At 44.1% G+C, this 13,530-nt stretch overlaps 1 protein-coding gene across 1 annotated transcript in view; it reads right to left on the bottom strand.

Annotated features, from left to right (window-relative positions):
- LOC310789559 (nephrocystin-1-like) overlaps positions 1–13,530 on the bottom strand; it is a gene marked incomplete at its 3' end in the record, with an annotated part of 68,435 nt that overhangs the window by 23,736 nt on the left and 31,169 nt on the right. Inside the window, exons 10-12 of the mRNA XM_083651198.1 lie at positions 12,354–12,448; positions 10,073–10,201; positions 5,541–5,615 (exon numbers count right to left, since the gene is read on the bottom strand). Of these exons, the coding sequence (XP_083507324.1) occupies positions 5,541–5,615; positions 10,073–10,201; positions 12,354–12,448 (299 nt within the window). The remainder of the gene's footprint in view (positions 1–5,540; positions 5,616–10,072; positions 10,202–12,353; positions 12,449–13,530) is intronic.

Consider the following 13,530-nt stretch of genomic DNA (forward strand, 5'->3'; position numbering starts at 1 on the left):
GACTGAGGTTTTTTCTCTTGTGCTTTAATACAATGATACATTGTAGCTCTTTCTTGTGATATAAATGTGCTGCTGTGAGCGAACTGCACTTTGCTACTATGCACTTTATATCTCTACTGTGCACTTTAGATCGTTGCTACTGTTGTCATTTGCACTTTAACTATTGTGTTGCACTTTAACCTGCTGCTCTAGACTGTTTTTACAATGTTCTTTTTGTCTTATTTGTTTTTATGTATGTACTTCGTACTACGCTTTCTGCAATCCAATTTGCCCTTTTGGGACACTTAATAAATCTTGAATCTTGAATCTTGAAACCGCAGCATGATACTTAGGGTTACTGTAAGCAGGGTTTTATATTGGGTTTGAGTGCAGTCTCTGTCACCTGAGGTAAAGGAAGAGAGCAGTGTGGACTGAGATGATCGTGTGGTCAACAGAAGTCTCTGTCACCTGAGGTAAAGGAAGAGAGCAGTGTGGTCTGAGATGATCGTGTGGTCAACAGAAGTCTCTGTCACCTGAGGTAAAGGAAGAGAGCAGTGTGGACTGAGATGATGGTGTGGTCAACAGAAGTCTGTCACCTGAGGTAAAGAAAGAGAGCAGTGTGGACTGAGATGATCGTGTGGTCAACAGAAGTCTCTGTCACCTGAGGTAAAGGAAGAGAGCAGTGTGGACTGAGATGATCGTGTGGTCAACAGAAGTCTCTGTCACCTGAGGTAAAGGAAGAGAGCAGTGTGGACTGAGATGATCGTGTGGTCAACAGAAGTCTGTCACCTGAGGTAAAGAAAGAGAGCAGTGTGGACTGAGATGATCGTGTGGTCAACAGAAGTCTCTGTCACCTGAGGTAAAGGAAGAGAGCAGCGTGGACTGAGATGATGGTGTGGTCAACAGAAGTCTCTGTCACCTGAGGTAAAGGAAGAGAGCAGTGTGGACTGAGATGATCGTGTGGTCAACCGAAGTCTCTGTCACCTGAGGTAAAGGAAGAGAGCAGCGTGGACTGAGATGATGGTGTGGTCAACAGAAGTCTCTGTCACCTGAGGTAAAGGAAGAGAGCAGTGTGGACTGAGATGATGGTGTGGTCAACAGAAGTCTCTGTCACCTGAGGTAAAGGAAGAGAGCAGTGTGGACTGAGATGATCGTGTGGTCAGCAGGGAGTTCCCCAAGCCCCGGTAGCCGGCGGTTTCTCGGCCTACTGGCCTACCGGTTACTTTATACACTGTAAAATATATATATATATATATATATATATATATATATATATACCGTAAATTCCGGACTATAAGACGCACCGGTCTATAAGCCGCACCTTCAAAGGTGACTATTTTTTTCTTCTATAAGCCGCACCGGTCTATAAGCCGCGGGTGTTTTGATGTTTAATTACCATATGTAAGGCTTCGTGCACAGAGGGGATTGTCGGGAAAGAGATCAGGTCACTAATCCCCAGACAAAATCACACATTGTGGTATTTTTTGTTTTTTTTACAGTGCACACAGTGTCCGCGGTGTGGTGAAAAGAGGGCAAGAGAGGAAATTAAAACAGAAGTGGATTTATAGTTAGAAAGAGTGCTAAAGAAGAGAGAATTCCGTTTTTTATTTTTTTATTTTAGTTACTCACAGTACTATTGACCAGTCCAACTCAAAAGATATTCGGCAGTTTCACTTTGAGCTCTTGTTCCGCCGCTGTCCATCAATGGTTATGACGAGTCTCGCTGGGTACAGTACGCCAAAGCGATATCCATTGACTCGATGATGCTGTTGTATGTTGCGCGTTTCTGTTGCACCAACGCGGAGAGGTCCTGCCGGACGAAAAAGCGCGTACCCTCCCAGGTGAGGGGCTTCTTCCCCGCAGCCTGGAGGATGAGTTGACGGTCGGGCCAGCGGAGTAGGCAGATGAAGATGGCCCTCGGTGGCAGGCCGGGGTCTGGACGTGGCCGAGGCGCCCGGTGTGCCCTGTCCACCTCTGGTGGTTTCTCGCCTTCCTTCAGGTCCAGGATGTAACACAGGATTTTGCCACGAAAGCGTCCATGTCACCAATCTCAGCTCCCTCTTTTACATTGATCAGGCGAATGTTATTTCTTTTACTCCTGCTGATTAAGTCATCAACCTGCGTGTGCAGCGTTTCGATGTTTTTGCATTTTATCCACTTTCGGACTCACTGTGTTGTTTTTGTCCTCGAGGGAGGGGGAGGCTGCGGCTCCTTCCTCCCCGCACAGCACAGCTGCTCTGCTCTGCTCTGCTCTGCTCTGCTCTGCTCTGCTCTGCTCTGCGCCGCAGGCGGGCTGTCTGCAGCCTGGGGTCCGCTCTGCTGTGCGGGAGAAAGGAGGAGGAGGAGAAACCGCCACCTCCACAGCCAGCCACCTCACACACCCCAACTGTTTAATAGTGCCCGGCTCGCATGCCTCTCGGTCGGCTGGCCGGACAATATGCACCCCGCTGCAGCAGCAGCTTCGGGAGGTTTTCTCACTGTGTTCGGGACTTCGGCTCTAACTCGGCCAGATGGCTGGACACGAGTGAAACTCTTCACGGTTGCATTATTTTCTTTAGTGAGTGAGTGGATGGACTTCTGCACGTTTTCAAACTTGTTTTCAAGCTGCTCAAAACCTCTGAGCGATGTCGGACTTAATCGATAGTGTTTCACGGAGTAAAAGTTTAGCCCAAGCGGTGTATCTCCAGCCTCCAGCAGGTGAGTCATTTCCTCATTCATGGCGTGATTGCTTCGTCTTTTTCTTTCTGCTTACCTGTGTTGTGTTATGTTATGTTATGTTATGTTGTTAAAAGAGGGCAAGAGAGGAAATTAAAACAGAAGTGGATTTATAGTTAGAAAGAGTGCTAAAAAAGAGAGATTTTTTTTTTTTTTTGGAAAAAATCCATAGATAAGACGCACCGTTATATAAGCCGCAGGGGGCAAAAAAGGCCAAAAAACGGGAAAAAAGCCGCGGCTTATAGTCCGGAATTTACGGTACTGTATATATATATATATACGCAACATACAAGATGCCCGCTGAATAAGTGTCCAAATGTTCATGTCATTCTGGCCAATACTCCACTTCTGTTATAACATTTCAGTCTGGAATATGGAATATCTTTCAATAATCTTTATGACTAAAAGGCTAAAAGTAATCTCATGTGTAAGAAATGACTGTTCTACATTGAAGTAAAAATGTAAATAATTAACTTGTTGGTTTTGGATTTATTTCGCTTCAAGAGTGCATTTTTGTTCGTGTGACCCTCAACACATGCTTTGAGAATCCCGGGCCACTCACTGATACTTATGCTTAAATTAACCCACTCATATTCTGGTTTATTTCTAGAAAAACATTTTGGCTAGTGGACATTCTAATTGGCTGGTAACTTCTAGCAGCCATATTGGCAGGTGGTCAAAAAAGTTAATTTCAAGCCCTGCAGGGAGAGCAAGTGGTGACATAGGAGTGAGTGAGAAGAGAATCAAATATTGGTGTTTAAGACTGAATAATGACATCACAACTGTTAATTTAAAATGAGTTATTTCTCTAAACCTGACTTCAAATGCCCCAAATTTTTCCGCGCCGGCGCCGTTTGGCCCCCAACCCTCAGCAAAATCTGGCCCTCTGGTAGCGAGGAAATTTTTTTGTGGTCCTCTCTATCATCAAAGTTCCTGGGTTACGGCATGACAATATTTGTTCGGCTCCCAGCAACAATCTGGGTTTCTCATGTGACCCCCCATGAAAAATAATTGCCCACCCCTGATCTAGCCTCTTAAATTTAACGAGATTCATGCATTTTAGTTTAAAACGTACACATTTTTCTTACAGGGGGCATGGCCCCCCGAACCCCCCAAGAGGGTCCAAGCAAGGTCTACCCACCACAATCTCTCCAAATCCTGTGGGAAACATAGTTATTAGTATTTTCTTTGTTCTTAAAAATATACATTGCCTGTTTTTTTTTGCAATATGGATATTGTTTTATTTATAATTAAATTGAGCATTGGGCCTTTATTGTTTATTTGTATTATTTCAATTGTCACACTCATGGATACATATTTGAGGGTTGTTTATTAATTGGGAAAAGGACCACTGGAACAAACGCTGCGAACATGAGCCGGCTACTTTTTCAATCTGACTGGCTACACAAAAGTTTGGGGAACTCTCTGCAGTCAACAGAAGTCTCTGTCACCTGAGGTAAAGGAAGAGAGCAGTGTGGACTGAGATGATCGTGTGATCAACAGAAGTCTCTGTCACCTGAGGTAAAGGAAGAGAGCAGTGTGGACTGAGATGATGGTGTGGTCAACAGAAGTCTGTCACCTGAGGTAAAGAAAGAGAGCAGTGTGGACTGAGATGATCGTGTGGTCAACAGAAGTCTCTGTCACCTGAGGTAAAGGAAGAGAGCAGCGTGGACTGAGATGATCGTGTGGTCAACAGAAGTTTGTCACCTGAGGTAAAGGAAGAGAGCAGTGTGGACTGAGATGATCGTGTGGTCAACAGAAGTCTCTGTCACCTGAGGTAAAGGAAGAGAGCAGTGTGGACTGAGATGATCGTGTCATCAACAGAAGTCTCTGTCACCTGAGGTAAAGGAAGAGAGCAGTGTGGACTGAGATGATGGTGTGGTCAACAGAAGTCTCTGTCACCTGAGGTAAAGGAAGAGAGCAGTGTGGACTGAGATGATGGTGTGGTCAACAGAAGTCTCTGTCACCTGAGGTAAAGGAAGAGAGCAGCGTGGACTGAGATGATCGTGTGGTCAACAGAAGTCTCTGTCACCTGAGGTAAAGGAAGAGAGCAGTGTGGACTGAGATGATGGTGTGGTCAACAGAAGTCTCTGTCACCTGAGGTAAAGGAAGAGAGCAACGTGGACTGAGATGATCGTGTGGTCAACAGAAGGGCTTCTGTTGCTAAACAGCTGCTGACTTGAACATCCTCAAGTTTGGTAATACTTTGTACTTCAATGATTTTGGTTTTATTGCAGTGTGGGATTTTCTGTCGACGTCCAATTTGCCGATGCCTTCCTGCTCTCATGCCCGACTGCCGATACCGATGTATCCCACATCTTTTTATTTATTTATGTATTAATTTATTTTTTCTGCCTGATTTCGGGGAGCATCGGGTTTCTCCTGGTGCGGAATTGGCGCGTGTCGTGCCTGATTTTGTGTGAACCTAAGTTGTGCTTCAACTTAGGTTAAGTAAGTCATGCTGGCGTGCACACCCTCACACCGGGGATTACTGGCATCGAATAGCTAGTCAACCATGGAACATGTAGGCGTAATTGGGGCATCATTGTTCCGTCGTATCGGCAGGGATGTTTCCCTGTGCATCCCTAATTAATCATACATCGATGATTATTGTACTGTTATATAGAACTAACGTGGGGCGGGAGGGGAGGGCATTGGACGCCACATGGGTGGGAGGGAGGGAGGGAGGGAGGGATGAACTTCTTTTTATTTATTTTGATTTGCTCCTAGGTGGGATTATATGATTCTTTGAGTCTGTCATTGCGATGTCTGTTACTTTTCTTCTTTGAAAAAAAAAAAAGATAACAAAAAAAGAAGCATTTGTGTGGACTCCTGCCTCTTCATACCCTGGGAGAGAAGCTCCAGGTCTTGGGGCTCTTGGAGCTGTAGGTCGCCCTCACCGTGTGGATGTTACTCAACACCTGCAACACAAACACAGTCCCTTCAATATCAGGCAGAACGTCCAAACAACATCAGCTAGAACTAGAATGACCGCACCGCAGATATATGCCTCCGCCAAACAAGTGAGCAGTCGACATCCATGTCTGTCAGAAATTCCGCTAAGGCATTACTGAGATATTGTTTAATTGTTTATTGTGGATCCCCATTAGTCTACACCAAAGGTGAGAGTACTCTTCCTGGGGTCCAAACACGTAAAATACAAACATAAAAATCCAATCATTGGAGTAAAAACAACACAACAAAAATAAATAAAAACAAACAAAAACAAGTGAGTCAAGGCTCACTCAATATTCATGTCAATCAAATATTAACCGTATCAACTCTTCTCATAAACAAAAAGAAATGTATCGGTCTTCCCGAGTAATTGCACCAGCAAAAACAACTTATACTGACCTTATTTCTACCATACTCACATGAAACCATCATATTATAATTGAAATACTTGATTACAATATATAATACATAATACATACCGCAATACAAATTCCTTTCATGTTGCACAATTAACAAATCAGTAAATCAAAGACCAAAATCTATCTTATTATTCATAACTGCAATTTTTAACTTTTTTTTAAACATAAATTTGTTCCTTACCATAGTTATATTTCTCTGTATTTTATTCCAGTAAGCAACTGCTCTATACATTACCGTCTTTTTCAGTGCATTTGTTTTTGGTAGAGGTAGAGTAAACCGTGAATCTAATGCTTGCCTTGTGGTATATCCATGTCTAGACTTAGTTGGGTCCAGTTGTGCGTACAAGCCCTCTGGTTTCCCAGTATTCCAGATGTTAAATAAAACAGTTACAAGGCTACATGCTATCCTTCGTTCCACTGTCATCCAGGACAGAGCGGCATGCATCCCCCCGACACCGCTCCTCACAGAGCAGCGCAGAGCGAGGTGTGCCGCCCTGTTCTGAGCGAGCTGGAGTCTGTTCAGGTCAAGCTTAGAGGCATTGGACCATATGGCTGGACAGTAGTCTAAGCGTGATAAGACCAAAGATTGTAGATATGGCGTTAACGAGCTCGAAAATGGCGTTTGTGAGTTCACAGTGACCTTGACCTTTGAAGACCAATATGTAATCAGTTCATCCTTGAGTCAAAGTGATGTTTGAGGCAAATGTGATGAAATTCATTCAAGGCCTTCCTGAGATATCGCGTTAACAAGCTCAAAAATAACATTTGTGACAGAGACAGTGACCTTCAACTTCAACCTTTGACCACCAAAAGGTAATCAGTTCATCCTTGATTCCAAGTGGACGTTTGAGCCAAATTTGATGAAATTCCGTGAAGGCGTCCTGAGGTATCGTGTTAACTCATTGAGTGCCATGGACGTCTTTCGACGTCCAATTAAATAGTAACGTAGAGTGCCAAGGACGTATTTCGACGTCCAATGCGTTTTTTGACGGTGGGACGTCGATCAAAGCCTTCCGCATCTCCTGTACAACTATTGTAGCTATTGGAGGTCTATAACCTATTTTACAGAACCCTTAGGTGGTGACAGTGCTCTCCAGGTTAACAGAAAGGCAGAGAAAAACAGAGAATAAGTCGTTGGGGAAACGGAAATCGCATCGCATCCGTATGCATCGATATGCATGAAGCGTTTTAACGTTAGATGTGCCTGCAGCAGCAGCAGCCAATCTGCTCCCACAATTGAGCTCCTCCATGTCCGCTGCGACAGCCCATACGCATGATCAGCCGTGGAGTTGTTATTATTCTCAACTGGAAGCATAGGAGCCGGTGACAAACACACGCGGAACGCTGTAAAAAAGCTGGATGTCGCGCACCCTTCACTGTGCACAGCAAACTCAGCAGAGAGCCACCAGAGAAACTCCCATACGGAGGAGGAGTGTGCAGTTGAGGGGTGGGAGGGGGGGGGGCACGCAGAGCAGCACACAACACCCAGACAGACCCAGACAGCAGGACAGGATTAGCAAACGCAAGCCAGAATATCCGATGCCCACCAGCAGCAAATCAAGACCAGCAAGAAGCTGCAACCAGCAGCGCACGCAGGGGCCAGCGCTGCTGGTTGCAGCTAAAAATATTATTCTGCCAAACAAAATTCCCTGGCCTTCACTGTTTTATTGAAGGAAATTATTTTTGAGGTGTGACTACATCAGAAAATTAGCTTCAGAGTCAGTGATGTGTTTGAAATGATTAATTTCACAAAAGGGCCATTATCTCAGCTTCTAGAAAAAAACGGCTCTTTTTGGTTAAATCAAGCTATCTTCTCCGGCTGATAACTAAAGAACGGAAAATTATATCAATAAACCTGTTTTTGCTGATGATAGAAAAGAGTCTCATCGTTCTTTTTGCGTGTTCAGTGTTTACATAGTAATATCACACAATATTCTGTGGGCCTCGAGAAATCACTGAAAAAAGCTCTGAAACTCTGGCACTGGGAGCGTCCGTTCTCCAAAAGTGGCTGGCACTCAATGAGTTAAGGAACATTGGAAGGACGTATGGACGGGCAACCTGAAACCATAATGCCTCCGGCTCGGCTAACGCTGGCGGAGCCATAATAAAAATGTAGGCCTGCGACTAATGATTATTATCAATTAATTACTGTTTCAATTAATCGATTAATCATTTAGTCTACAAAATCTTTAAAAAAAAAAAGAAAAAAAAAAAAAGTATTCATTTTATAATATGAAAATCTTTTCATTTGTGAAGCTGTAACCAGGAAATGTTTTGTATTTTTACTTGATAAATGATTAAAATTGATGATCAAAATTGTAATAAATTAATTTTCTGTCATTTGACAGCACTAATAGTAATAATAATTTGTATATTGCTATTAACACCTTGAGTGCCATGGACGAGATATCTCGTCTTACATAATCCAACCGTTGAGTGCCAAAGACGAGATATCTCGTCTTACATAAACATTTTTTTTTTTTGACGGTGGGACATCAATCAACCCCTTTTACGTCTTCTATATCAATATTGGAGGAAGAGAATGTGTATAATCTATTTTACCGACCACTAAGTGGCGACAGTTCTCTCCAGACAGAGAGAAAGCCACAGCCACGGGTCCGCTAGAGAAAGCCAGTCTAATTTTCAAGGAAATAGCTGGGCGAAAACTCTTTCGATTTCACACACACACACACACACACACACACACACACACGCGCGCGCGCGCACACACACACACTCGAGTACCTTTGCGCATAAATAAGACCAGAATCGCAAAAGCTTCTTCAAAGCTCTCAGCCGACACCTCAAGAAACGAACGAGCCAGTTTTACAGTCCAGACTGCCCGAAAGCGGCCGCGGAGCCTCCTCCCTCCGCAGCACAGACGGAGGGAGGAGTTTGGAGACACACACACACTCTCTCTCTCTCTCTCTCTCTCTCTCTAGTCCCGAGAGAGAGAGAGAGGAGAGAGAGAGAGAGAGAGAGAGAGGAGAGAGAGAGAGAGCACACAGAGTGGGAGACAGACACGCTGTGGGGGCAAAGAACGGACAGAGATCTCTTCCTCTCAGAGCCGCGGAGCAACGCGCGAACACACACACACACACACACACACACACACACACACACACACACACACACAATACAGTATACAGACTTGCCCAAGGGCACCCATAATCACAGGCACGTGAGGTGGTTCTAAAAATCCATTTATCTCTAAACTCTCTGAAAATCTCTGAAACCATGCTGTACTCAACGGCTAATATCTACATAACTACTAACTCTGCAAACTAACTCTTTTAGACAGAGAAAGCACACATTCTATTAGTTCTTTTTAGATGATTGGTGTTCACGAAGTCTTAACAGAAAAGAATCCTCGGCTCTTGTAAAATGAGCCAGAATCCTCAAAAAAAAACCTGGCACAACTTACCTACAGGATTGAAAAAACGGCTGGCACTCAATGTGTTAACTCAATCAGCAGTATCTTTTCAGCCTAGGTGCAGCCCTACTAATGATTATTTTCATTAACGATTAATCTGTTGATTATTTTCTCGGCTACTCGATTAAGTCGATTGCTCGATAAACGTCACAAAACGGTGAAAAATGTTGATCACTAAAGCCCAAGATGACGTCCTCAAATGTCTTCTTTTGTCCTGACCAACAGTCCACAACCCAAAGATATTCAGTTTACTGTCATAAATTAAATTAATTATTATTATTATGTAATTCTTTTTCCCCACCTCCCTCTCTTCCGTCTGGCCCCTGTCCCTCCCACACTCTCCCTCCCTCCCCTCTGTTTCCATAGATCCCTGATCGATGTGTTAATTGTTACTTGTATCTGTTGCCTGTTGTTATCTTGTTTTCTATGTACTCATACTGTGTCAGCATCTTTGGGTCACTGAAAAGCGATTTATAAATTAAATGAATTATTATTATGATGATGATGATGATGATTATTATTATTATGATGATTATTATTATGTCTAGCAGAATTCACACTTAAGCCCCACCTGAGTTCCATCGAAGGCACAGAGGCGAATGTGTCTGCTGAGGACCTGAACTCCAACACCAGGAGTGGGAATCCTCCTGCAGCTCCACAGGGTGAAACAAACACTCGTCCTGACCTGACGAGAACGAACCTACAGGAGAGGAGAGGAGAGAGGAAGGGAAGATAGGAGAGGAGAGGAGAGGAGAAGAGAAGAGAGGAGAAGGGAAGAGAGGAGAGGAGAAGAGAGGAGAAGAGAGGAGAGGAGAGGAGAAGAGATGAGAAGGGGAGAGAGGAGAGGAGAAGAGAGGAGAAGAGAGGAGAGGAGAGAGGAGGAGAGGAGAAGAGATGAGAAGGGGAGAGAGGAGAGGAGAAGAGAGGAGAGGAGAAGGGAAGATAGGAGAGGAGAAGAGAAGAGAGGAGAGGAGAGAGGAGGAGAAGGGAAGATAGGAGAGGAGAAGAGAGGAGAGGGGTGAGGAGAGTTGAGATGAGGGGAGAGGAAAGGAGAGGAGAGGAAACAGAAGCATTAATTAATGACTAGAGGCTTTTAGCCTGGTAAAATGAACTCACATTACATTTCGTTCTACCAGACCGTCTGGCCTCAAGCCCTGGGAGGGCTTTCTGCAGAAACTGCAAAGCGTACGAGCCAATCAGCGACCAGCCTCGTAGTTGATATCATAACCGGCCAATCAGGAACGCTGCTGGAAAAACAGTAATGGCTGCCTTCGTGCCTGTCCGCCTCGAGTAGTAATGTCAACATTCGTCGAGTTTAAGCAGCCATAAAGTGCAGTTATTGCTGAAATAGACTCAATAACAACAATTAAACAAGTACAGGAGTTTACATCAGCGGGGTTTCTCGGCGGAAAAGATGGTTTCCCCGTTCTCTGAAATGTGAGTTGACGTGACCGGCTGGTTTACCAGGCTAAGAGGCTTTGCCCTGGTCCATTAAAACACACAGACAAACAAATACCAATTCTCTCAGGCTGATGACTAATAAGACTCTGAGACAGACGGCTGATACTTTGGGCTTTCCAATGTAGAGCGGACATCTGCACCAACACTTCCACTTCCATCGTTGTTTCCAGTCTGACAATGTCTCAAATGCAGTTATCTGTTCATAGAGATGAGCCACAATGACGTCGACCTAAAACACCTACAAAAAGTATCGATCAATCAACTCCAACTCAATTCTCTCAGAGGAAGTCTTGGTGCACCTGTGTTACTTCCTGCCTTTTAGACACAAAATGGCTGCTGTGAAAAAGGCCTATTCTCTCAGAGGAAGTCTTGGTTCGGACAACCGACATACCGGTCGTCTGGCCCAGACTCGTATTAGTCGTCAGACTGAGAGACTCTGAGGTACCCAGATTGCACACATAAGCTACTTTCACACATGAACTCCGGATCAGGTGAGGGTTGCTCCCCACTGAGCCTGCCCCGGATGATACGTGCAGTGTACCCTTTCACACATGAGGCATGTTGCATTCTCACATGAGTAGCACCTCCGCAGAGTTTGTAAAGTAGAGAGGGGGCGGGGGCAGGGGCGGGGGTGGGGGAATTTGGGCATGACCACACAATGGGGAGTTGTGAAAACTAAAAATACATAATGGGCGATAACTGCCTAACGTTCACGGCATATACTTGTTTGCGCATAACGTTAGTAATTAATTAAACAACCCTACAACTCACGCCCAGATGCATCGATTTCCTCGAGTCGCAAGCACTACAAACAAAACAGGTCTTTGCTATGTTCAGTCCTAAAATGCATCAAACCTACTAGAATTATACAGAATACAGGAAGCTAGACGTTTTTACCTTCAAAATAAAATAAATGTTGTATTACTTAGTAACAAAAAATCAGAATGGTCGACTCACTACGGGTTAAAATGGACTTTCGAAGGGAGCAGATATTCTTCCAGTTTATCTCTGTTCTGTTCTGTTTCGAAACACACACAAAAAAACATTACACGTGCATTTACTTTATTTAATTGCCATTATTGCGAAGGTTATACCCGGAAGTTTTCGTTTTATTCTGCCTGACTTGACGCTACTTGGAATTTGCGGTTCTGCCATTGAATCTTCACAAACGCTGTGTAAACAAACGCTGTGTGCATGAACGCAACCAGACAATCCGCTCCTGCGACTATGGCTGGGGGTACACTTCCCTCCGTCTAGGAGGAGGCTCGCGGGAGCGCGCGTGAGCCACGAAAATCTGTCCACACATAGACCGCCATACGGATGACCTCTAGATAACTCCTGAATTCCAGACATGTGTGAAAGCAGCCATACAGACAAACACACTGTCTCACCTTGCCAGTGTCTGGGTCCAGGAAGAGGTCTCTAAAGGAGAGCTGTGATTGGCTGAGCTCAGGCTGAAGGTAATGACTTCCTCTGTACGTCAGCCCTACAGAAGAAATGTTTATATCAGTTAGTAAAACAAAACAAATGATGGTCTCTGATGGTCAAGGATCCCACTTGAACTTTTACTCATGCTTCTCTGCACCCACACCAAAGAGCACCTGTTTCAGTGATTTGACCAAGGACCCACGCAGCGCTTCCTCATCCCTTCTCTCAATTAAAAATGGTCTTTTACAGCAAGGTTTATTTTGCACAAATTCATAAAAAAAAAGATTCTCATGTTGTAATAATAAAAAAAGAAATGCCTCTTAATGTGTTGTAATTTTTTCGCTGTGGTATTGAAAATGGTATCAAGTATCGATATTTTCTTGGGTATTGATATCAAAGCTGAAATTCTAGTATCGTGACAACCCTATATAACATCAACTACATTTGACCAGTTAACGGCATGCTGCTTGATAAAAAGAAAGAAAAAAGGCAGCAGATTCCACCTGCTAGTTTGTTCCAATGCAAATTGACTGCAGGCGCACTTATTGTTTATTGTTTATTTCAGATCCCCATTAGTCACTGCCTCAGCAGCGACTATTCTTCCTGTGGTCAAACACATCAGTTACAGTACAATTAAAAAGTAAAAAAAAGTACACCAATAAAGTACTCAATACACATGCATACATACATCCACATCCATACATCCAGCCACATACATACATACATACATAGGCTACAGTGTATACATACATACATACATACATACACACACACACACACACACACACACACACACACATATAACAAAAACAAAAGCAACAATTATCCTAGACGAGATGTTGCAACTCTTCTATTATATGGCTCTGGCGTTAGCTAATGATCACATGAGTGGGGGAAAGGGTCAATATCATCCATCTGCAGCGCCGGAGCACCATCGCCCTGCCCACCGTGTACGTTGTCAGACACGCTGGATGTGTACACGTACAGACCAGAGTACGTTTCTAGACTCCTTCAAAAATAAAAGCCTGGATATTTTTCGTTACCAACTTGCTGGACCTTGCTGGCTCAGTGGCTCACACTTTACGGACTTTGCTATCTAGCTATAGCTAACATCAGTGTTTGGCTGCTGCAGTGCTCGCC

Source organism: Poromitra crassiceps, assembly GCF_964638095.1.
Source record: "Poromitra crassiceps genome assembly, chromosome: 14".
Taxonomy (NCBI): domain Eukaryota; kingdom Metazoa; phylum Chordata; class Actinopteri; order Beryciformes; family Melamphaidae; genus Poromitra; species Poromitra crassiceps.